The following is a 22096-nucleotide window of genomic DNA, read 5'->3' as shown; positions in this document are numbered from 1 at the left end:
GTCCTCATTTCATGCTGCTTCAGTACACTTGGCCAATTGATGTCTCCTAGTATTCCGAAAGACTGTGTGGGGGTTTATATATATATATATATATATTGAGCTCCCGGTGTTCGGCTGAACCCTATATGGGAACTATATCTGGGTATAGTAACACAAACCCTCTTTCTATATTTTTCATTCCTTCCCATTTATACACTCTATCAGCGCCTGCCCCTATGAGTTTCCCAACCCAAGAGCAACAGAATACTGATGCCTAGCCTGAACTGGAGAAGCAGGCATGACTAGAACTTCCTGCCCAAATCAAAATTGGCGACCAGCCTTAAGTGGTCAGTTCCATCCACTGGCGCCTCGCCACCAAAGAACGGCTTCACAGCAACCTCCACAGTCTCCTCAAAGAGACGGCCAACCACTTCCTCCTTGAGTTCTTCACCTGTCTGGGCAAAGTCCGGATAGGCGTTCATCTCGAGCAGCCAAGCGGTGCCGTCTTGATCGACCAGGAAGTCCACGCCGAAAAGCTCGAAGGCGTTAGGGAGCGTTTGGAAATGGATCATCATTCCACGGGCAGCCGCCTCGAACGCTTCACCACTCACAGCGCAGATTTGGTCAAACACCTTCTCCTTCCAATCGGGGCTGAGCCCAGGGACGTGGGGATCTAAATTCCAAAATCTCCGGACGGTTCCTTCGTTGGCGCTTCCACCTTCCTGGAAGCAGGTATTCGTAAGATGCCTCGCCAGATCTGTGACCTCGTCTTCATCCTCCGAAGGTGGACAGTATGGCTTTGCAGCAAACAGAGCCAACATTTCCTTGAAGACGTACACCTTCAAAGAGCCCACTGCGAGGACATAGGTGCGGATGTGGAACTTGCGGTTAGATGATGATGGGAGGAGGAGGGGTGGATCGATATACGGTTGTGCAATGAAATGGCGTAATTGGGAGGTGACCACCCCTGTTCCATTCTCGTTCTCGCCATCCTCTTCAGCGCGCTCCGATCCACTTTCTATATCAGATTCGTCGACTTCCCACTCCTCAAATATTTCGCGCAGTTGATCTTCGCTGCTGAAGAGTCGAATTCCTTGTCCCCGATCACTCATTCCGGGTTTCAGGATCCACCACTCCTTTTCATGAATCGGCCTCTCCTCATTCTTTTGCAAACTGTCCCGTAGTTCGTAGGCTTCCAGTAACGCGTCGTCGAGGAATTCTGCGTAGTCCAGCTCGAAATCGAATGCAAATTTGAAATGCTTTCCTAAAACGCTGTCTGGATGTTTCGTCACCCAGTTGGAGATTGTGTTAGATAGGTAATGCTTGCGAATTAACGCCTTGCGGATAATGTAGGCATTCGCCAAAGATGTAGATGAATGTACCATGACGTGTTCGAAGTCGAGTCGCTCGTATTCCCGGTACTGGAAAAGAGGCGCAGAACGAGACGGAAGGTCTGACAGCGAAGATATCGTCTTATAGCGACCCTTGCCAAGGCGACGCTGCAGGGCCCGTTCCATCAAATCCTGAACGTATGGAACATCACTGTCCACAATGGAGTATAACGTAGGCTCACCATTGTCCGGTCTACATGATATAGATCTATCAGAATGCCGGTCTTCCAAGCAGCCACAGGTAACAAGTAATAAGACAATGCCGGGAAAGGGAAGAAAAGCCAGAAGTATGCCAAAAAGCTTAGAAGTTTAAAAGTTCCGCAACATTATGTTCTAGGCAGTCATATCTAATCTTGGCTTCACTCGCCGAGAAATTCCACTCACAGCTTGATCTCTCCTTGAATACCGGGTTGATGCATAAAGTTCGCTCGCAGAGGTGTAACACTGGCACGAATTAGCGACCAACATGACACCATACTGGGGCGAAATAGTAGAATTGATATACCTTGTCATTCCTTCCTTGACGACCCAGCCATCATTGCCTGGTGTGCTTTCCTCCACACTCCTGTATACATCCGAGAAGTTCGGTGCCCACTGGAAATGTTTGTGTTGAATCCGAGATCTTCTCGTGGTACTTCCATTGGCATTCACGGATAATTCTTGCCCTGATTTCTGATCCTGGTGTCGCACATTGTGCTCCTGCAGTTCGGGATTCGCATTCGGCACCGAGGCATCAACAGCTCGAAAACAGCTACCAGATGTCCATCGGTTATCAAGCATGTCAGTATAGAGAACCTTGCTCTGGCTCACACCAGGCTCTAACGGGACATTGACGCTGTAAAGGTCTACACCGTCCGCCCAGTTCTTTGCCAGGTACTCGATCAACCGGACCGAATGACGCGATGCCTCGGCAATCACAACGGGGTCGTGGTCCCTTGAACTAAAGGCGTACGACAGTGCAATTGAGCGCTTCCCACAGACGGCTGCCTCCATGGCACCACCGATTGTCCCACTCGATAAGGCGAATAGAGCCGTCGAATTCCGGCCGTAGTTCGGGCCAGACACCACTAGGTCAACAGGGCCACGGTCCTCAAAATAGTGGTATAACCCAATCTGGACACAGCTGGCCGGGGTAGAATCAACGAGGATCCATTCATCACCATCGTCGTTATCATCGTTGTCAGCAGGGTCACTACCTCGAGGCAGGTCATGCGTCGTTCCATCGTCCTGATGCAGCGTTCCAGGACGGAAGTAGGTAGGCTTCACGGAGGCGCCGATTAAGTGGGCTTTACCGATCCATGATCGTTGCTGATGGGGGAGAACTACGGAAACCACATGGCCTGCCGACTGTAGCGCAACGACAAGGGAATGGACATAAGGAGACGACTGATTTGACGGAGGGCCGTCGTCGTTCACAACCTAGAGGAGGAGAACCTCACGGATAAGCAAATTCATATGCGACCAGCGGGGGGTTAAGTAGAGTATGCGATTGAACAGTGGACGTAATGGTTACAGAACAAATCCACTCACCAGAAGATGCATTGAGGGTCAGTAATAAGGAAGATAAAAATCAGTTGGTCTCAAACTTGGTCGAAGAGGTAAGAAAGATGATCAAACAATTGGGACTGATTTTCCCTATTTTTTCCCCGCCTTGCCAACAGCCCACTTTCCGTTATCGATAACGCCATTAAATATATTTTATAGTTATCTTTATCTGTACCCAGTACTCGGTACGTGGCATTACTTTGGACACTAATTCACCTTGCAGCCTAACATGATCTCGTGTAAACCCGATCATCCGCACAAGAGAAATGATATTCAGTGTACAAGAAGTGTTACTACAGGATCGTTTGCGCCTCAAAAGAGGTCTCGATCAACACAATGGCTTCCGCGGATGATGGGGTATCAATCCTGTGAAAAAGAAAAAAAAAAGACGCCGACTTGGAAAATCATTACGAAAGACATTGAAGCCGATTAGGACGGTTCATTATTGAACAGGCGGCTTCGCCTTCGTTGAACACCACGAGCCTCAGCACTTTCCAACCCCGTCGTCCCCGCACCGACCTCCTTGGACGATAATGTACCTCGGTCTCTTGGCGAACCCTCGGATTCGTCGTCATCTGCCTCATACTCATCTTCTCTCTTGATCCTCCGCTTCCCTCCTGGAATAGTGGAAGAAGCAGAGGGTGCCTCCATGAGAGAGGATGTTTCCTCAGAAGGTTCTTGCTTGATCGGCGTTTCGTCGCCCGCTTCTTCCTTCACCTCCGGTTCACGCGTACCCGTGCTTGATATAGAAGCTATAATCACCCAAGAAATGCTTGCTGATGTCATACAGATACTCCAGAACAAGGAACTAAAGATAAAGAACGACGTGATCTTCCAGTTGTACATCATCCATCTGCTGTACCGTTAGTCACAGTAGTCACACCCCAAACAGCAACCCGTTGGGGCCCTGGGCGCCATACCTCAATCCAGTAAACCTAGCTCTGAATTCCACCGTTGTTTTGTATATCTGCATCTCCTCACTGCTATGGATTTCCAGCCGCAACCTTTCAGGCAGATTACGCCATCCGCGGGCAAACTCAACCCGTTCCATCATTGGTACCACCAGCTTCTCTGCCTCCTGTGACCAGCCAAACACATAGAACGGCATAAATGAGAGCTTGCTGGCTGTATCCACTAGAGGCGAGGCGTATGTCAGGATAGCAGAACGGCGCGATCGTGATATAGGATACGTAGAGTTATTCGTGCCCGTCAGGACAGACGTCGAAGGATGGGAAAGGAGAGTCAGATCGAGCATAAAATTCCCAGCGGCAAGGTTTGACGGGGTACGAGGCAATTCAATCTCCACGTTTATGTCGTATGGCTGAAGGGAGACCAATTCGGAGCCGAGCGACGCGATTCCCCAAGGATGCCCATCACTATTAGCAGGTACGATTAGCAAACAGATGCCTCAGACCAAAGCATCCAGGTTATCTCCAGATATTTGCCGATCAATCCTGTACTGACCCGAATTGTAAATGCACCACGCGTCCAACGCCGACTTGGGGAACGAATCTGTAGTAGAAAATCCCATAGGCGAGGGCGGACCCAAACAGCATGCATAGGCCCGTGCCAACAAATAGCAAGGTTCCCAAATATGCCTTCTGGGCTTGTTTTGAGAATAATGGTCGGCTGTACTTGACCAGTGCGTTCTGCGCGTTATGGTAGAGCTGTTAGGGCACCAATTCGATCATCTCCTATGTTGGTGTTGGCTCTTACCGTTGTCCTAGTTACCACTGTAGGCTTATGACCTGAATCTTCTTCGGAAGTATACTCAGATTCCATGATGCGGTAATGAGGAAATAAAGGGAGGGTAATCGAAGCAAATTTTTGTGACAGCTGTGTCGGAGTATATTGTGAGTCTACCTGAACTATTTTGACGGGGTCGCGTCGACGTCACAGGGTCTCTCTCTCTTCCGCGGGAACATGTGAACCTTCCTTCTCAGGTATCCATTTAATTTAAACTACTCTCCCAGTAGCTACAAATACACTACCTACTTACTACGAGAAAGATTCTATCCTTCGGCATCAATTACAATGGATTTGCACATTCACTACTCCATGTCGATCGGATCAAACTCCCAAATGCCATTGAAAATGCAAAGTAAAACAAAACCTCATTATACCCCCGTATTTTTTATACTTATCGTTACAGGCCACCAGAACCGGAGTGACGCAAATGTCCAACAGAAGTACAAGGGAGAAAGGAATTGGTAAAAAAAAAAAAGAATAGGGTGAAGAAAGTGAAAGAAAAAAATGAGAAAAGGTTTCATGTAGCTTTGAACCGTGCTGACATGTCCTCCTAGTGGTATGCATATCCCTCCCAGAAACCCAACCGAGAAATGATAACGAGGTAAAGCAGTACAGACGGCCCACTTAAAAAAAAAGATAATAGAGGAAAAGAACTCTTCAACAAATCATACATCCCAGCAGAGCTCCGTAAATATGGATGCTAAATGTCATGAGCGGCATCGGCAATCACCATGAAAACATTCATGTCAGAAATAAGACATCGTGGCAAGGTCAAGTTCTTCGTATTAATAGAGAATATAGCAAAAGGTGCTGATTCTTCGTCAATGCCTAGGCCAACGCTCTAGGGCTTTGCTGTTGAATGTGCTGCAGGAGTGCATCGAATAAACGACCGATCTGATGACATCTCTGGTTAGTTGCTTGTTCAATCGAGCGAACGCGGGATAAAAATGACTCACCTCAGGCGCCGCCTGAATAAAGGGAAGACGGAAAAAGGTGTAGCTTCGATTCTGAAGCAGTTCTTGCAGAGTGATAATCAATCCCCAAGGATGAGGACGATGAACGATAAGTCGCTCAAGCAGCACCCGAATGATCTGCTGGCGAATGTCGGACTCATCCTGTTCTGAGTAGTCGGAACCGAACAGACGGAGAATTGCGAAACTGAAGAAGTAGGTGTGACTGTTAGGATACCGAAGCTGGTTCGCCATCGCGCTCAGCAGGTAATAGCGCGCTTCAGGCCGCAAGGCTTTCGCTAATCTCTCAAGAAGGGCTGAATGAGGGGAGTTGTCAAATGCTGCACGAGTGTTGCCCTTAGATGCATTGGCAGAGACAGCGCTCTGGCCGATGTAGAGCACCAGGGCATTCAGAAGCACCACATTGACGTTGATTGGCGTGTAGAAGAGGCCGGTCTCCTTGGTAGTCGGGTTGTACACGGCTTCACAAATCTGCTGCAAAGCCGCTTCCGACGCATTTCCGCTGTGAAGCGAAGAGTCAACTACACTCTTGATGTTCGCCTGCTGGAGTGGAGCTGCCGTGTCACCAGCGATCTTTGGCGCTTCCCGCATCTCCTCCAGCCGTTCGACCTTCAGGCCCTCTCTAAACGGATCTGGTAGTTTGTGGAAGGATGACGGATAGGCGCTCAGGACAAGATTTCGAAGCTGAGCGCAGTGTGCGGGGATAACATTGCAGAACTGGAAATGGTTTTCCGCCACAAACTCGGGGAAGTCATGATGCAGGATGAGCAGGATGCGAAGCACGCCCTTATACATGTCCTTGATAACATAGGAGATGTTTGCAGGCTTGAGTTGCTCGCCGATATAAGCAAGAAGAGCTTGCATGATCTCGCAATAAGGGCCCCAGCCCGTACGCTCTGGCATGTTCAACATACCTGACATGAAGAACCTGTGCGAGACTAACGCTAGCCACCCGTAAACAAACGCGGGGCAGTACTTAGGTTGGAGTGACAAGAATTTGTTAGCCAAGGCAAACATCATCTCTTGATGTTGTTCGCTCTGTTGAAGGCCGTTCAAGGAATATTCGCAAAGGATACTTGAGAAGAGCCTAAAGAAGACGCGCTGGTTGAAGGCTTCACCCCTCATAACATGATGGTGGTTGAGAACGAGCACCAGTAATGACAGGATAGAATTGAAGTAGACTGACTTGCTAGTCTTGGTAGCTCCTGGTGTCTCGCCCTGGAATTTGACAAGAAGTACAACCAGCTTTGCGAGGGCATCGATGTAGAGGTAGGCTTCATCAAGGCTGCCATTAGGATTTTGAGACTCATGCTCAAACATTGCAACGGAAATATCGATGCTAAGACGGAAGAATAAGGCAGAATCTTCTTGGTTGTCCATGACTTGTCTTTCATGGATATCCTTGAGGAAAGAATAATAGGTGCGATCAATTGCACCCGGAGCCTTGTAAATTCCGATCCATTCGCTGAAGATGTACTCCATTTGATCACGTTTCGCTCTCGCTTTATCGCTGAGTAGAGGGTTAACAACTTCAGGAATCCCAGACTCGCGCAGCTTGTTGATAATGTCGCTGGCAGTCGAAAGACCGGAGTCTTCTGCAAGCCACTGGCTCATAGCTTCAAGACTGCCTGAGAAGTCAGACCTCAAGGCGGAAGGCTCCTCGCTGAAAAGAACACGGTCCATCAGATTGGCAAGGACATCTAGAGCACCAGTATTCTTCTGAAGAATAAGCCTTGTCAATATCATATCGACGCGACGAATGTCCAAAAGTCCAGCATCAATGAGGGCGACAGTGACCGGGACATTGAACATGTGCTCATCATCAACTTCCGATAGGACCGCCCAGGTGTATCGTGCTACTAGAGACGACATATCGCACAGCTTGGCAAGAAGATGTACGAGTACTTCAATCTCTAATGTGCCTTGAGTCTGCGAGAATAGACTTGTGCAGATCTTGAGTGACGTCAACCGCGCCAGTTCCTCACCGTTGGGAGATGCGAGAATAGCCCGCAAGGCTTGGTTGTACTCTTGTAGGACGCCGCTGTCTCTTCCAAGATCTCTAACACGCTCCTCAGACGCATTTCTTGCAGCTTGTTGAAGATCGGAAACGATGCTCTCAACCTTCTCGCGCGGACTCTGTGCTTCAAGGAACCCATTGAGCTGCGACTGTGCACTGACGAGCCCAGACTGCTGCAACCTGGCATCCTGTTGCGCCTGTGGTGTTCGGTGAGGAACAGCAGGCTGCTCTGCAGGTGTGGAAAGGTTCGGTATGGCGGTATAAGGATCCTGTAGAACATCTGGAATGCGGCCAGAGTCAGTCGAAACATTGGGGATATGAGTTGTTGCCGGCCCACGAGACTGGCGGGCGAACTCTTCATAGATAGCCAGCTGTTCTTTGTTGAGTCCACCAGGTGCCTGCCGATAAGGCTCGGGAATGAAAAGCCCCCAGCGGTTCATCGATGGATCAATGAATGGCTCATTGGGCCGGGCCGCACGATGACGGCGACGGGCTTCTAACTGCGGCTCAATGACCTTTTCGATCTCTGGAAGTGACTTTTCTTCTGCTGCCTTCTCCACAATACCGCATGCGGCATCCAGGTTATCATTAACACACATCAGGATAAGCCCCTCAGGCATAGGCTGGTCAGAATACTCTTGCTGGATCATACGGATATAGTTGGTCATGCTGACCTTCAGAGGCTCTTTACAAGTGACAAGGGCCAGGCTACCAGCAAGTTGCCTAACCATTATGCCAGCCGCATGTCGGACCTTCTCCTCGTCGGGCTCCATGGCGAAATCCTTTGAGACCAATTGAACTGTCGAGATGGAGGCAATGGTTACTGACCGTTCCACCACAGGCGTTATAATCTCTGCAATAGCACGTTCGACGGAACTGTGTACAATTTGTCGAAGGACGTTGGGGTCCACCATGCTGCTTGCGGACGACGGCAAGACAAGAATCTTATCTAAGCTTGGCAGCGTCGACATAATAGCGGCGGGTGATAGCCTTTCGTGACGAATGCCTTGGTTGATGCTTGTAAGTGCCATGTCTTCAAACGCTTCGAGACCTTCAGGAATGTTGGCTGTCGACAACGCATCCTCAATGTGCGCTGAACGGTCTCGAATGATGACGGAAGGTTCAATGGCTTTATGGTCAAGATCAAGGTCTTTGCATAGAACCTCTATTTCAAACTTGAGATTCAGTTTCAATTCTGCAAAGTGATAGAGCTCCATCAAAAGTGCCAGGATATCCATGAGCCAAGGATTTGGTGGGTTGAAGACTGTAGACTTGGTAGCCTGGACCAACACCTTACAGGTGAATGGGATCACGATCGTCAGGCGTTGGCTGTCATAACCTTCCAAGAGAAGCCCCTTAAAGTAGACATTTTTGTGCTTGACTGGTTTATCCTTTGCGATAGTCAAGGATCCAAGCCATAAGCCAAGATTCTTTAAATGCCCACGGTCGGTGGAATTATTCAGAGTGGCCTCGGAATTAAGCAGCTTGGAAACGCTGACGTATGTTTCTCGCAGAACTTCCGCCCAAAGCACCCTATCATTAATGCGATCAAGGAGGTCAAGGTACAACTGCTGGAAATTAGGCTGCAGTTTTGCCCGTTCTTCCACCAAATACGAAGCAAACCATTGGTGGTGTTGATCCCGGAGAACATCGGTGAGATCTCGTAGCTTCTCCTCGATGTTCTGCTCCGATACGTTGTTCAGTACAAATAGAATCTTGTCCTGCACATCCTCGTCGGGGTCCTTGTAGACTTCGGGTCGGAGAGGGGAATCAACATGTACAGAAATGAATTTACGACTTGTTCCGTCAGCGGCAGCAGTCTCGTCCACAACATTACCATTAGTAATAGATCCAGCGGAAGCATTATCCAGCCGAGCAGTATCGGAGTCGCGGGCCTGGTTTCCTTGTTCGTGAAGCACCTCTTCGGCTTTTTGAAAGATTGGAGAGCCCTGCAAAGTCGGAATCTGCAATAGCAGATGACAAAAGCCCGCCCATTCTGGAAGTCGGTTGATCAACTGCTCGATAGCTTCAACTCCAAACTTGTACATCGGGTCATGCATGTCATGTTCGCGCACGGCTTCCAAAATCATGCCCAAACCGACCTTTAAGGTGATACCATCAACAAGTCGGAAGTTAATGATACCGCCAAACATGACAGCTGTCTTTGTGAGAGCTTCCAATGGATACTCATGGTAGCAATGGTACTCATCGATGAGTCCGTGGACCATACAGGCGAACAAGTCTTGCTCAGCGGGTTCGCGCGAAGACTTATATCGTCTCATCAACTCGAGAATTTCTCTCAGGGACAGTTCTTCATGATACATCTTACCGAACAACTCCTGCATCTGCTTATCAACGGCCTCAGGCAAAGAGTTTCCGTTTTCACCGTTGGCATCGATAATATCATCAAAACCTTCTCCGTAATTGATCAACCTAGGATACGTCTGGATACAGATCCGTTGCACTGGTGTGAGGTTCTCACGATCACCAACGTATTCCTCCAAGACAGACAGCAAGGTATAGACGGTCTTCACAGAAAGGCTGACCATTTGAGGCGCGGGTTGCTCTTTCCTTTGAACATGAAGCTCGTCCTCCGCCTTTATCCTCAGAAACTTGGACAATAAGCTGCCCATATCCATGGGACCCTTTTGGGCAGCATTGCGCACCCATTGTTCCAAATCGAAAGGCCCCTTACGGTGAGCATAACAGGCAAGATCCATGGCGAGGCCATTTGTGTATCCTAGTAGGAAATCCAGCCAATTGTATTCGACAGCATGCTCGTATATGGCAGCAGTAGAAGTCGGATCCTGAGTGAATGTAGTGAAAAGTTGCTCCGCCAGCCATTGCTTATCTTGACGCCACGCTCCATGCAGAGCCAACTGGTATCCTTCCTCTTGTTTTAGTATGAAAACAACTAGTGTCCGGAGGACGAAGCTTTGCTGAACGGTGGTCCACGGCTGTGGAAGGGTCAACGCTGAGCATAGGAAGACAGGGAGATCATATTGAACGATGGCCTTGATAAGCAGTTGACTCTCGGCGACCGCCCAGGAGGCCTGAGAGAACAAGGAGAGATCGAACAAAGCTCTCATGGCATCCAAAGACCGTAGGGGTGATTTTGCTGCACGCTCTCCTTGTAAACGAACAAGCTCAGGGCCGTCCGCAAAAAAGTCTGGAGGGAAAGTAGCGCGGAGGTTGGGGATCTGCGACACATCGGTTCGAGAGACAAGGAAAGCCGTGAGAAAGGACAGCTGAGTGTCACGATGTTCCCAATCGCCGCCCCAGAGTTTCTGAACGTCCAAGGTCGGGTCTTCGGAAGCAGCAGCTAAGAGAGCCGAATATAGTTTGGCGAATTGCTTCGCATCTAGTCTCAAGCCTTCCCGATCAAAGCTCCGGAAAATCAGAGGCCAGCTTATTTGTTTTTCACCGTAATGTGACTTGACAGCTGCAAGGAATGTTTCAAGGGAAAATTCCTGCCAATATTGTGACAGTACCAAGAATAACAGTGCACTAGCAAGATGTTCCTCATTCCAGCATTCTGAGCCGGCTGAGTTAATGGTTTCAGTCACAGCGTCTGGGTTTGAAGTCGCTTTCGGCCCCTTTGAGTGCAATTGACGGACTAGAGTATATCTCGGGTTGATGAAATTGAACATTTGCAGGGCAGATGCAATTTCAAAAGGCATCTCTACGCCCAGTCTCGTATAGCGTAGATTGGCCGCATATACGAGCTTGGCCTTCACTTCGTCCGTGAAATTGCGTGGTGGGTACAGGATGAAGCGCTCAATCGTCATTCCGATACAGGCATTCTTATAGTCCTTGGTTATCTCCGACGGAGTCGCGAGGCTTTGGAGGAATGGAGGTATCGAGTTGGAGAGGATTGCATCAGCTAAAAGCGGGAATGGTGAGACACCGATCACTACTAAAAGCATCCGAAGCGACAGACTTACCCTTTGCGCGCAAGTCCGACTTGTTAGCCATCTTAAAAGCCAGCGCAAGTGAAACTTTCAAGATAGGATCAAGCTTGAAATGATCCAGGAACGTTGAAAGGTCGAAATCTCGGAAAATATCGCCCTCGGAAGTATCTACCGTCTCCGCGATTTTCTGGGCCTGTTCGATGTCTTGAGATACCTTTTGCATCTCTTGCACCAGGAGAGGATAGTTCCCGGCATTTTCCACAGACTTATTCACACCGGGAAAGATCTGAGGGGCGTTACCTGTGAGAAGGCGCCTGAAATATTTGGAAAAGACCTCCATGCCGTTGGACTCAACAAGCTAGAAGCAACAATACATTAGCGATAGTTCGCGTTGCAAGGATTCCGAACAAAGATAAATTGGCTTACTTTATGAATCTGACCAGCTTTCGTGTCCCACTTCTCTCGACCTTCTTTCTCCGTAATTGAATCTAGGAGAAGAAATACTTGAGCGATAGATATTTTTGTTAACGAAGACTGGCTTGCGTGAGCTGCAGCTGCCGAGCCCGATTTGTCAGAAGGAAACCCTGTAGGTGAGTTTACCGTTGTCCCAGATGACAACGGAGAGAAGGTGGCGCCTCTGGAAGATCCCGTCCCACCTCCGCCTCCCCCGGAGCCTCCACCACCCGCGATAGAACCCGCTGTGGAAGCCAGATGTGACCCAGACGACGGGGTATGGGCTCTGAATTTAGGAGACGAGAGAGATTGTCCGGGCTGCTGATGTTGTTGCGAGCCAGATTGGAAGGAGGTGAATGGTGACGGTGTGGAGGCAGGTGAGGGCGCGTTCCGGCCGCCTGGAAAGCCTCGTGCGGAACTCAGAACCGCAGAGAAGGAGGAGGTCAAAGGAGATGAAGTTGAACCGCCCGGACCAGGACTACTGGACTGAGGTGGCCCTCGGGAAGAGGCAGAGGGGAAAGATGACGATGCGAGATTGTTGGTCGCAAGCGGAGTCAGTCCACGGCGAACGCTGGACTGGGACACGGATGGACCCCAGGCAGATTGCTGTGACCTTCCAGGTCTGATCGTGGAAGACTTATCGGTGCCAGAAGCAATCGACGATTGGGAGGAAGGAGGAGGGGGAGGGAAGGTCATCTAGGAGACGCGATCATTTGATCTGAAGGCGACGACAAATTTTTATTCGTGACGACAGTCGACGGAAGTTTGCAACCTAATTATGACGCTGTTGTTTACTTGATTGCAATAAGGGTAGATCTTGCGGTGGCAGAGCCAAAATAGGATGACAATGAGGATGAATGTTGCTTCGTGGCACAGGTTGGAAGTTCCGAGTTAATGACGGACAGAGAAAGAGAGGTTGAGTGGACGGCAGGTGGAGATGCTGCCTGAGGCTGACAGCACTAGCTCGGATTGGTGCTTAGTTTCTACCTCAGGCTACAGGGCCCCGAAGGCTGTCTTTAGTACTAGGGCTATGGAACATAAACAATGATGCCCAAGAGAAACTACCTAACGGATCAAACAGAGAATGAGACGCCCATTGAGGTTTCGTATGTAGTGGATAACTAAGAATTTTTTTTTTTACACCGCACACTACTCTGCTCAGCACACAGAGCCTACGGCTCCACATTTTTGCGGTCAAATGTTGCTGGCATTCATGATTATATTGAGTGCACGTGAGCCTATGTTTTCAAATTATATAATATCTTAGTCACCATACAATGGCTGCACGGGGCTATGACAGCGAGTTACTGGAAGAGGCATGGCGTTCCTGGCCAGGATTAGGGTCGAGCAGCGGCTTGGCATCAACGTTGCATGCTTATAACACGCTGCTTGGAGGTTGAGACCATCCATTCACTACTTTTCCCTCGTTCTTCTTGTTCTCCTCTTAACCACTCACTGTCAAATAATTGAGATATTTTGGCCACTAATCCATCATTAAAACTATTTTCGCTTTGCCCCCCTCTTTTTATCAATGTACTATAACAGTGCAGCGTCCTATCGGGAGGGACCAGGTATCTTATGGAATGTCGAAGATATGTAGATACTAGCAGCTATGATAGTATATAGGAGACCCCGAGTGGATGTGGATCATGAGCCTTTTGTATGACCGAGGAGACATGTTCACAAACTATTACTGTTAGAGGTAAATGTTGACAACCCAACAATGAGCATTTCGGACCCCGATATTATTATTACTTTTGAGATTATACCCGAAATGACACCTCCAAGGCTGTCAAGCGTCCGGAATACTGTCTTAGGCAGATAGGTTGTTTATGCAGAGATATTATAAAATCAAGACAGAATCATGATGGCTATGGCGTATCCTTAGTCAAATAAAAGGCTATGCCGTGCATCCATTTTGCTATAATAACCCAACATTAGCGTAATTTAATCCACCCCTAAACACATAGTGCTTACTACTACTACTGTATATAGATCGCGACTCAAACAAGACAATCGGTTTTGCTGAGTCAAGTCTTCGTGAGGCGATCTATCATGTCCATTGATCTGTGAGGCTAGATAGGATAGTTACAACAGTGAGGGTGATGTAAAACCCGGGTGCGACAGGGATGAGCGTCTTGTCCAGCAAAATATTCATTTTGTAAATGTATGTAATACCTAGTTGAGGGATCATAAATGGGTTTGAATAGACCATTGGATGTCTAGGCGTACATATATATAGATACATATATAGAGAGAGAGATAGGAGGAGTATATGGATAGTGTCTCTACACCAACAAGGGTAACGGTCAAAATATGCGTGAGGGCTCCATATATCACCATTAGATACTACATATGACGAGTCTTTGTTTCTAGCTACATGGCAGGTACACCTGGTATATACGGAAGTGTTCTTGGACAGGTCGGAAATCGTTTCCTGCATTAAATTGCACTACCTTTGCTAGGGTTCAATCTTGCGTCTCTCTAGACCATGTCGTGATTTCAACAGATGTTGGACTTCCCCACATGCTTGGGCCTTTGAGTATAAGTTCAGGAGACCACCTTTCAAGCGACTGACATAATAGTTTGGTGCCACTAGATCCATGAATCATGATCCATGAATCGTGATTACATCGTCGTACGAATGGCGCAGAACCCCAAGACCGTCACCAGTGTCGATCTAGACGATTGAATCGATGGTTCTTCTAGTGTGGAGCTGAAGTAGAAAAGCGGTCATGAGCAGGGATGCTTAAGTTTGCAAGCTAGAAATGACATTTCTCTGCAAGGGTGTAAATTTTAGAGCTAGATACTGTGACTTGTCTTTCGCCTAAACTTTAATATGATTCAAAAATAATAGTTATTAATTTATTTAAGCGACCTCACATATATGTACTATATACTACCAAAGCCCAGAATATGATCCCTAGTTTTATTATCCCTTGTTAGTATAGTTTTACTTAGAGAGACCCATTAATTAATAAATTTACGTGATAACTACGAAAGATACTCAGACGGAATCATTCTATTGTGCTCAAGGTTGATACGACAGGTTTTCAATTCTGGCGCTGTATGGGCGATCTCTCGAGTATGTTATACGCCCTTGGACTTCACCACGAGGATGCTAAATCTGAGGAAATCCATCCATTCTACCAACTTGAGATGGGAAAGAGATATGCTGCCCAAATCTATTCAACGGATAAAACTTTTAGCATTATTCTCGGCCGGCCGCCAAGAATCTCCGGTTTAAATTGTGCCCGTATCATGCCTGATGATATCAACGATGGAGTTTTACTGTTAGAGGGTGATGAGTTGCATAGCGCATTGTGTAATGTCGACGCGAATGGTTAGAATCTGGATTAACAATTTCGCGGCTCAACCTGGAGACAGATGAAGCTGATAGTTAGTCAGTTTCGAGAGGAGGTACTTGGGGTGTGTCTTCAAACACAATTCACTAATAATAGCGGAATATTAGCTCGGTGAGTAACTTGCTAATACCATATCAGCTCTACTAATGGCTATTATTTAGGGATATACTAACTAGACACGAAATTCTCTGGGGTTAGAATCCGCAAGAGCTAAAGTACGACGAGCTCAGTGAATCTCAACACATTCCTCCACAACGACATGTCGTGATGACAACTTATATGGACCAACAGTACAACTGCTTCTTGTTACATCGAAAGCTTGTGAATGAGACCCAATGGAAGCGGGAACCTATATACAAGACCTCAAGGTCGCTGCTGAACACAGCCCTGCCGGTAGTATCGCTGTCTGATTAAGTCTTCATGCAGCGAGACATAACCTGGTCTGTAAGTGCTCGATCATTTACAGATTGGTTTGATTCGAGGCTAAGCTGCCCAAAGATATTCTATTATGGTTTACCAGGTGCCAGTATTCTGGTAGTCGATTTAATCAAAAACTTACATTGTACATCCAGCACCTCCAACTCAGAGATCGACATGATCACTCGTGGCGAAGTTGTGACGTTGAGCTCTTCCGTAATAATGTCTAAAGCAGGAGCGACAAAAGTTGTTAAAAATGGATTCATGAGGACAAAGCTTGAAATTGAGAAAATCGCCAGCCACATTCGAGAAGTGGCCCAATTCTTTGGGTATTCAAGATCACCTGGCCCGTCTCAGGTGATCTGGAAAAGTTAATCCTGATTCCATCTGGTCATGCCTTTAGTGCACTTACAAGTTCATCTTCGGCGATGTCGCTTGCTATACGATCCTCTTGTTTGGGGATGTTTTTGTTGTGGGCCATGGATGTATATTTCCGGACGTGAAGACTAGAACTAGAGTTGACATAAGAAGTTAGCAAGAGAGTATGAATCTATAGCCAGGCACCCAGCCCTAGGAACCTGAGGAAGGACGGAGTTCGAATATTCACATTCAATTTCGTCTGGCCATGTTATCATAGATGCAACTAGGAATGTTCGAGGTTATTTTACGATGGATAAGTTTAGCAGGGGAATGGTGCCAACCAAGGGTTTGATCCTTGTCCGACTAATATTTTACTACTTCTAATCAGCTTCATATTCTGCATCTCCAGGTCATGGATTTATGGCAGCACTACGAGTAAACCAATGTTCTTGTATGAACTGAGCAGAAGCACTTTCCACTGTTGTAATATCGTCTACGTAGGGAAAGTACCGCTTATAGCCTGGTCTCGAGCTACCTGTCTTCAAAATCTCGGTGCTTTCCTCCCTGCGCACCTAGCTATTTCTGCTTGCAATCTGCCTTGTTAAAAGGCGCGCCTCCTTACAATAACTCAGCTTTTTATTTGCCCTTTCACTTTACACCCACTCTGCATCATTGAGCTGCATTTCTCAATTTTCTATGTGTTGACGACCTCGTCGTGCGACTCGGGCACCAGACTGATGCTCTTCCATATCTCCTCATCAGGTAGGACCACTTCTAGCCAAATGTCTTAGAGAAGTCTATGTGTATGGGAGTTCCATTCTCTCACAAGTCTGATTGTGACCAGGAGTCGGGTTGACCACACCGCACCTACTCAGTGACGGCTGACAAATGGTCCTTCTTCATTTCTGAGTTACCGTTTATATACGTGATTCTCCCGGACGGCCGAATTAGCCCTGCCTAACGATACCCCCTCCTCCTCGACGTGACTTGGGAAGATGTGGAAGTTTCTTGAGAAACAGGAACATTCAAGGCCTTGACACCGGTACTCTTTCTATGTGGGATGATAAATAACGGTACAAAATGAGATCTAGGTAATGGGGAAGCTGCCTTGTGAAGCGGTCGGATACTTGAGCGGGCACTGTAGCAGATGTTCCAGCAGGTACTGTACTTGATAAGGTACTCACCAGATGCCTGGCAAAGCTTTAGAGATTACTATACGAAGACAGTGTACTTAAGGAGGTCCTTAGGCACTTTTCAAAGTGGTTTCTTGAACATTGCATGTCCTGTGTGGAGGTAAGCCCGCGATCATGGGAATTGGCCTACCAGATGGATACGGGGACAGACTCGGAAACCGGCCGCAGAAGGAGCAATATCTATCTTTCGATTTTATTTAAACATTAAAAAGAGCTAAGTATCATATGTTGGTTAGCGCTATATTTCTCATAGGTGAGGTATAGATCGTGTAAGAGCCGAAGGGCCTCAAGAATGTGTAGTAGGGCTAAGTGGTGGATAGATATCCATAGTGCAGAGTATGTACTAAGCATGCCTTAGGCAAGATCCAATTGGTGGTGGAGCCTGGTGGAGCTAATTCGTCGATTGCTTATCTTGGCAGGCGGAACTAAAAAGCGGCGGCAGAAAGACGCAGAATAGCCCGTTGGGGTTGGGATGGACTGTGAGCGATACTCCAGTGGGCTGGGGATCGATATGGATCTGCAACCTGTACTACTCAAATGTGGCTGGCGCTCAATTTGAACAACGGGCGATGGAATTGCTTCCCTACCTGACTGACTCGCTCAGGAAATGGGCAGCAATCACGACGCGTGGTCAATAATCAATTACTACCCAAACCGTTGTAAAGTTCCCAAGGGAGAGGGCAAATTGGAAGTAGTGATTGGGTTTGCCAGCACACGTTTGAGTCGTTGTCCCACTCCCTGGATGCCAGAACGGGCGCTAAAGCCACGGGGGGTCAGCGGGACTACTGAATTCTCTTCATTTGAGTGGCAGGTCGTGGGCCGCGGACACGACAGTACACGGTACAGTACGTTAAATACATTAAATGACGTGCCCCCGTGATGGACCGGTGGTTGCCCCGAGAAACGTGGAGCTGTAAACATCACCCGTCTTCCATTCCAGACTCAACCTTACCTGAGGATCAAACTCCACTAGATCCAGCAGCTCGATTGTGTGCTGTTCTGCAACATTCTTTCCGTGGTTTCTGGCTTTCTTTCCCCCTTCTTTCCCCTCTCCCCCTTTGCCGTCTCCGGGGATATTCTCCAGACCTATCTCCTGCTCCCTAATTCTCCGGAATCTTATTCTGGTTGTAGTATCGTCTTCTTTTACTTATTTCTTTGGTCTACATTCGATCCTGCTCCTTTGTTCTTCTTTCAATTCCTGGTAATCAGATGAGCAAAGGCTGGCCAAAGCTCGGAAGGATTAACCGACTATAATCTGCAAAAAAAAAAAATAAAATAAAAAAATTATGCCCGGAACAGTGGCTGATGGGCCAACAGTGGCCATGTCCTGTATGCCTTCTAAACAGATCCAATGATACTATGATTAGTCTCTACTAACGCTTTATACTACAATAGTTGCCAACAATTTCTGGGGAAAGGATGACGCAGGTGTTGGGCCCATGCTTGAACGCATGCACACTGCCAAAGTGTCTTGTGATGAACTCAAGACGTTCTATAACAGTACGTGCTCTGAATGACGGGCCGATCACGACCCTGGGTAAATGTGAGGAGATCCTAATAAAGTAAACAGTCCGGGCTGCCATTGAAGAGGAATATGCGCGCAAGCTTCTAGCTCTTTGCCGAAAACCCCTTGGGTCGACAGAGTTGGGCTCCCTTCGATCTTCCTTCGATGTTGTTCGCGGTGAAACAGAGGCAATCGCCAAAGCACATGGAGCTATAGCAGGACAGATGAAAAGGGAGCTGGAAGAGCCATTGGTAGCATTTGCTGGTGGATCGAAGGAGAGAAGAAAGATCATACAAACAGGGATCGAGCGCCTGCTGAAAACCAAGATGCAGCAGACCCAAACAGTTAACAAGGTAAGTTGAGGCTGCCTACCTCAATGATTGCAACGTACTGATTTGACTGTAGACCCGGGATCGATATGAGCAAGACTGCCTAAGGATCAAGGGATACCTCGCCCAGGGACATATGGTCATGGGACAGGAAGAACGCAAAAACAAAGCAAAGTTGGAGAAGACGCAGATACAGCTGGCCTCCAGCAGCAGTGAATATGAAGCTGCTATTAAAGTACTCGAAGAAACGACTGGTCGCTGGAACAAAGAATGGAAATCAGCCTGTGACGTATGTCCGAAAGACGACCCGAGCGGGTGGTGGATGAAACTAATGAATGTCCAGAAATTCCAAGACCTCGAAGAGGAAAGACTCGACTTTACCAAGAGTAGCCTGTGGGCTTATGCGAACATTGCATCTACTGTTTGCGTTAGCGATGATGCTGTATGTGCCCCGTTTTGCTAAAGTGGAATGCCTGCTAAGTTATGGTTAGTCGTGCGAGAAGATTCGCCTTTCTTTAGAGAGCTGTGAGGTTGAGAAGGATATCATTTACTTCATCAAGGAAAGGGGGACTGGTCAAGATATCCCAGACCCTCCCCGATTTATTAATTTCTGCCGGGGTGATATTAACGATACGAGCTCCGAGGTCTCAGAGGAAGATGGCTTCTCTGTAGCCCAATTCCAGCGCACAATCAATCCGGCGTTTCGCAGTTCTTCCCCGCAACCGTCGACTTATGAATCACATCACGACCCACAGTCAGACCTGGCAAGTAAGATGGCTCATAACAACCCCCCTACACCTACGAGCAGGGAAACTACCGTCACTCCGCAGAAACCGACGCAACAGCCAGCGCCCTTGGATCTTCGCCGAGGTGGTCAACTGCCACCAAACTACGACCCCAGCGAGCATGGAGAAATTGGCAGTGTGCCTCACAATGCGTATCCAACGGATGGTATGACCATGTTCTGCAGGACTGGACCTCCTTCTGAGCGGAGCTCTGGCACAAATAGCGCCTACCGACCATCGAGCCGTGATTCCCAGAGTGAGGTCTCTAATCCGACGTCGATGTCTAGTCAGGAACCCCCCAGCGCTAGACAATCCCCAACAAAGCCGACAAATGGCGTGCCACTTCACGGGATGGGGACAGACAAACAAATTCAGAAGAAGAGGAGCGCTTTCTTCAGCAACAGCCCATTCCGACGTAAGAGTCGCCATGACAAGGAGCGGAACTCTGGCCCTTCACAGCCATCTTCTCGTGGTACATGGGATGCGTCAAAGCCATCGAGCCCAACCAAAGCTCCTCAGCCCCAGTCACCAATTGCTCCTCCTGGAAACGATCAGCTATCCGCTAGTCCTGAGCCGGTGGACCCGAGAGCCAATTTCCAGCTTAATGTCGGCAACAATGTATTTGACGTGGCATCGCCTGATAAGGAGAAAAAGAAGGCACCTCAGACGGCAAAGAGTGCAGAAGAAGAGCTTGATCCAATCGCACGTGCCCTGGCTGACCTGAAAGGCGCGGGCAAACAGCCCACCACCCGGATCTCTGCCGACAGATATCATGGCATTGCTACCCCAAATCCTTCAGCCCCTAGTTCGAATTACAGCAGCGCATCTGTGGCGACTCCGCCCCCGGCATATAACGACTCTTCGGTGAAACGTCTCGATGCCCCCCAGCCTGCATTCACGTCCGCTCAAATGCAGAAGACGACGCAGAAGTACACCGGACAAGCACATAACATGCTCCGTGGTAATGGCAACACTGGCCTTGCAACTAGAAACCGTGCACAATCCCAAGATATACCTCGTGCCAGATCTCCTACCCCAAGACGGAGCGCAAGCCCTCAAGTCAACAGCCCCCGTATAGACACCCGCATGGGTCAGTACAGCAGAGGCCCAAGCCCGAGCCCCAGCACATACCAATCCAGCAGTATGAGAAGTCGCTTCAGTCAGTCACCGACTGTCTCCACCCCGCCTCAGCGGCCAGCTGATGCAGCATACTCGCCCCATGAGTACACAAGGCGAGCTTCTCCAAATCCCATGAGCCGTGGCGTTTCACCGCAGCCACAGTTCAGGCAACAAGCCCGTCCCTCGAGTGCTGGAGGTATGGAGTTGCAGCTCTCCAACCAAGTCGACATGTACGGTGGTGGCCACGGTTCGCCAAGACAAGCAGGAAGACCAGGGTCCTTCTATGACGCGGGAAGCCATAGAAGCAGGTCCAGGAGCAGGACTCTGGCCGTTGCAGATCCTGGAAGACAGTTCAGCCGGGATGGTCGCCCCATTCTTCACTTTGGTAAGCCAAGGGAACCCTTCGCACTACGTAATGAGGCTGTTTAGCTAACTTTGTGACTACAGCCCGAGCGATGTACAGTTATACCGCTGCAATTCCCGAAGAGCTGGGTTTCACTAAAGGTGATGTTCTATCGGTCATTCGACTTCAAGACGACGGCTGGTGGGAAGCCGAAGTTACTACCACCCGTGGACGGACCGGTTTGGTCCCCAGCAATTACTTGCAAATTATCTAAATAACGTCCATTTCATGAACAACAGCCTGGGTACAGGTGAACGATGTTTATTATGTGTTCATGATGTAGATACGGATATACACGACTTCTATGGGGTTTTCTATGTTCTTGGTGCACATGTTTTTCCTTCGTGTTCCAAATTGCTTACGATTGATATCACCCGGTTGTTGTTTTTGACTTGACCCATACCTTCTGTTTGCCTTCACCCTCTTTGTCCTTTGGATTTTAATTTCTTGAGAAGCCAGCGTTCGTTCTTGGTTTGGTGTCTATTCCTGTATCTTAACAACGACAGAGGTAGATGTCCCAGGACTATCCCATGGTTCTGCCCTGCGTTGTCTGATTCTGTCCTACAATTTTCTATAATTTGAGTAATAATTATTTGATTAGAGAT

The 22096-nt window shown here is 48.3% G+C and overlaps 7 protein-coding genes across 7 annotated transcripts; 2 read left to right on the top strand and 5 right to left on the bottom strand.

Annotated features, from left to right (window-relative positions):
* Positions 1 to 31: 31 nt before the first annotated feature.
* Positions 32 to 2971, bottom strand: BDV38DRAFT_245330 (putative acid phosphatase). Its single transcript, XM_032054433.1, has 4 exons — positions 2901 to 2971; positions 1876 to 2789; positions 1755 to 1814; positions 32 to 1563 (listed from the first exon to the last, which is right to left on the bottom strand). The coding sequence occupies exons 1-4, from the start codon at positions 2910 to 2912 to the stop codon at positions 282 to 284; spliced, it is 2268 nt and encodes a 755-aa protein (XP_031914125.1). The 5' UTR covers positions 2913 to 2971; the 3' UTR covers positions 32 to 281.
* Positions 2972 to 3065: 94 nt separating this feature from the next.
* Positions 3066 to 4761, bottom strand: BDV38DRAFT_245328 (seipin). The gene is made up of 4 exons (XM_032054432.1): positions 4632 to 4761; positions 4380 to 4564; positions 3836 to 4291; positions 3066 to 3768 (listed from the first exon to the last, which is right to left on the bottom strand). The coding sequence occupies exons 1-4, from the start codon at positions 4695 to 4697 to the stop codon at positions 3345 to 3347; spliced, it is 1131 nt and encodes a 376-aa protein (XP_031914124.1). The 5' UTR covers positions 4698 to 4761; the 3' UTR covers positions 3066 to 3344.
* Positions 4762 to 4939: 178 nt separating this feature from the next.
* On the bottom strand, positions 4940 to 5360 carry BDV38DRAFT_77484 (uncharacterized protein). Its single transcript, XM_032063913.1, has one exon. It carries the CDS (start codon positions 5226 to 5228, stop codon positions 4986 to 4988), a length of 243 nt encoding a protein of 80 aa, XP_031914123.1. The 5' UTR covers positions 5229 to 5360; the 3' UTR covers positions 4940 to 4985.
* BDV38DRAFT_245325 (CCR4-NOT core subunit CDC39) lies at positions 4940 to 12104 on the bottom strand. Its single transcript, XM_032054431.1, has 3 exons — positions 11597 to 12104; positions 5621 to 11535; positions 4940 to 5558 (listed from the first exon to the last, which is right to left on the bottom strand). The coding sequence occupies exons 1-3, from the start codon at positions 11901 to 11903 to the stop codon at positions 5493 to 5495; spliced, it is 6288 nt and encodes a 2095-aa protein (XP_031914122.1). The 5' UTR covers positions 11904 to 12104; the 3' UTR covers positions 4940 to 5492.
* BDV38DRAFT_77488 (uncharacterized protein) lies at positions 11759 to 12950 on the bottom strand. The gene has a single exon (XM_032063914.1). It carries the CDS (start codon positions 12710 to 12712, stop codon positions 11939 to 11941), a length of 774 nt encoding a protein of 257 aa, XP_031914121.1. The 5' UTR covers positions 12713 to 12950; the 3' UTR covers positions 11759 to 11938.
* A 2167-nt stretch (positions 12951 to 15117) lies between these two features.
* BDV38DRAFT_245321 (uncharacterized protein) lies at positions 15118 to 15721 on the top strand. The gene is made up of 2 exons (XM_032054430.1): positions 15118 to 15504; positions 15555 to 15721. The coding sequence occupies exon 1, from the start codon at positions 15176 to 15178 to the stop codon at positions 15362 to 15364; it is 189 nt and encodes a 62-aa protein (XP_031914120.1). The 5' UTR covers positions 15118 to 15175; the 3' UTR covers positions 15365 to 15504; positions 15555 to 15721.
* Positions 15722 to 18637: 2916 nt separating this feature from the next.
* On the top strand, positions 18638 to 22029 carry BDV38DRAFT_292451 (formin-binding protein HOF1; the record flags this gene model as incomplete). The annotated part of the gene is made up of 7 exons (XM_032062012.1): positions 18638 to 18680; positions 18747 to 18851; positions 18922 to 19208; positions 19261 to 19473; positions 19528 to 19626; positions 19676 to 21473; positions 21536 to 22029. 7 exons carry the CDS (start codon positions 18638 to 18640, stop codon positions 21703 to 21705), a joined length of 2715 nt encoding a protein of 904 aa, XP_031914119.1. The 3' UTR covers positions 21706 to 22029.
* Positions 22030 to 22096: the final 67 nt, after the last annotated feature.

This window comes from Aspergillus pseudotamarii (genome assembly GCF_009193445.1).
Source record: "Aspergillus pseudotamarii strain CBS 117625 unplaced genomic scaffold BDV38scaffold_23, whole genome shotgun sequence".
NCBI lineage: Eukaryota > Fungi > Ascomycota > Eurotiomycetes > Eurotiales > Aspergillaceae > Aspergillus > Aspergillus pseudotamarii.
The sequence above is the reverse complement of the archived record's forward strand: the minus strand, read 5'-3'. Positions and strand labels throughout refer to the sequence as shown.

Coding starts and splice junctions, on each gene's coding strand:
- BDV38DRAFT_245330 (XM_032054433.1), bottom strand. Junction 1,815..1,875: donor GTCAAGGAAGGAATGACAAG/GTATATCAATTC, acceptor AATTCGTGCCAG/TGTTACACCTCTGCGAGCGA. Junction 1,564..1,754: donor ATTCAAGGAGAGATCAAGCT/GTGAGTGGAATT, acceptor TATATCATGTAG/ACCGGACAATGGTGAGCCTA.
- BDV38DRAFT_245328 (XM_032054432.1), bottom strand. CDS start 4,697: ATGGAATCTGAGTATACTTCCGAAGAAGATTCAGGTCATAAGCCTACA. Junction 4,565..4,631: donor CAGTGGTAACTAGGACAACG/GTAAGAGCCAAC, acceptor CATAACGCGCAG/AACGCACTGGTCAAGTACAG. Junction 4,292..4,379: donor GTGGTGCATTTACAATTCGG/GTCAGTACAGGA, acceptor ACCTGCTAATAG/TGATGGGCATCCTTGGGGAA.
- BDV38DRAFT_77484 (XM_032063913.1), bottom strand. CDS start 5,228: ATGCATACCACTAGGAGGACATGTCAGCACGGTTCAAAGCTACATGAA.
- BDV38DRAFT_245325 (XM_032054431.1), bottom strand. CDS start 11,903: ATGGAGGTCTTTTCCAAATATTTCAGGCGCCTTCTCACAGGTAACGCC. Junction 11,536..11,596: donor GTCGGACTTGCGCGCAAAGG/GTAAGTCTGTCG, acceptor TCCCGCTTTTAG/CTGATGCAATCCTCTCCAAC. Junction 5,559..5,620: donor TTATTCAGGCGGCGCCTGAG/GTGAGTCATTTT, acceptor AGATGTCATCAG/ATCGGTCGTTTATTCGATGC.
- BDV38DRAFT_77488 (XM_032063914.1), bottom strand. CDS start 12,712: ATGACCTTCCCTCCCCCTCCTCCTTCCTCCCAATCGTCGATTGCTTCT.
- BDV38DRAFT_245321 (XM_032054430.1), top strand. CDS start 15,176: ATGGGAAAGAGATATGCTGCCCAAATCTATTCAACGGATAAAACTTTT.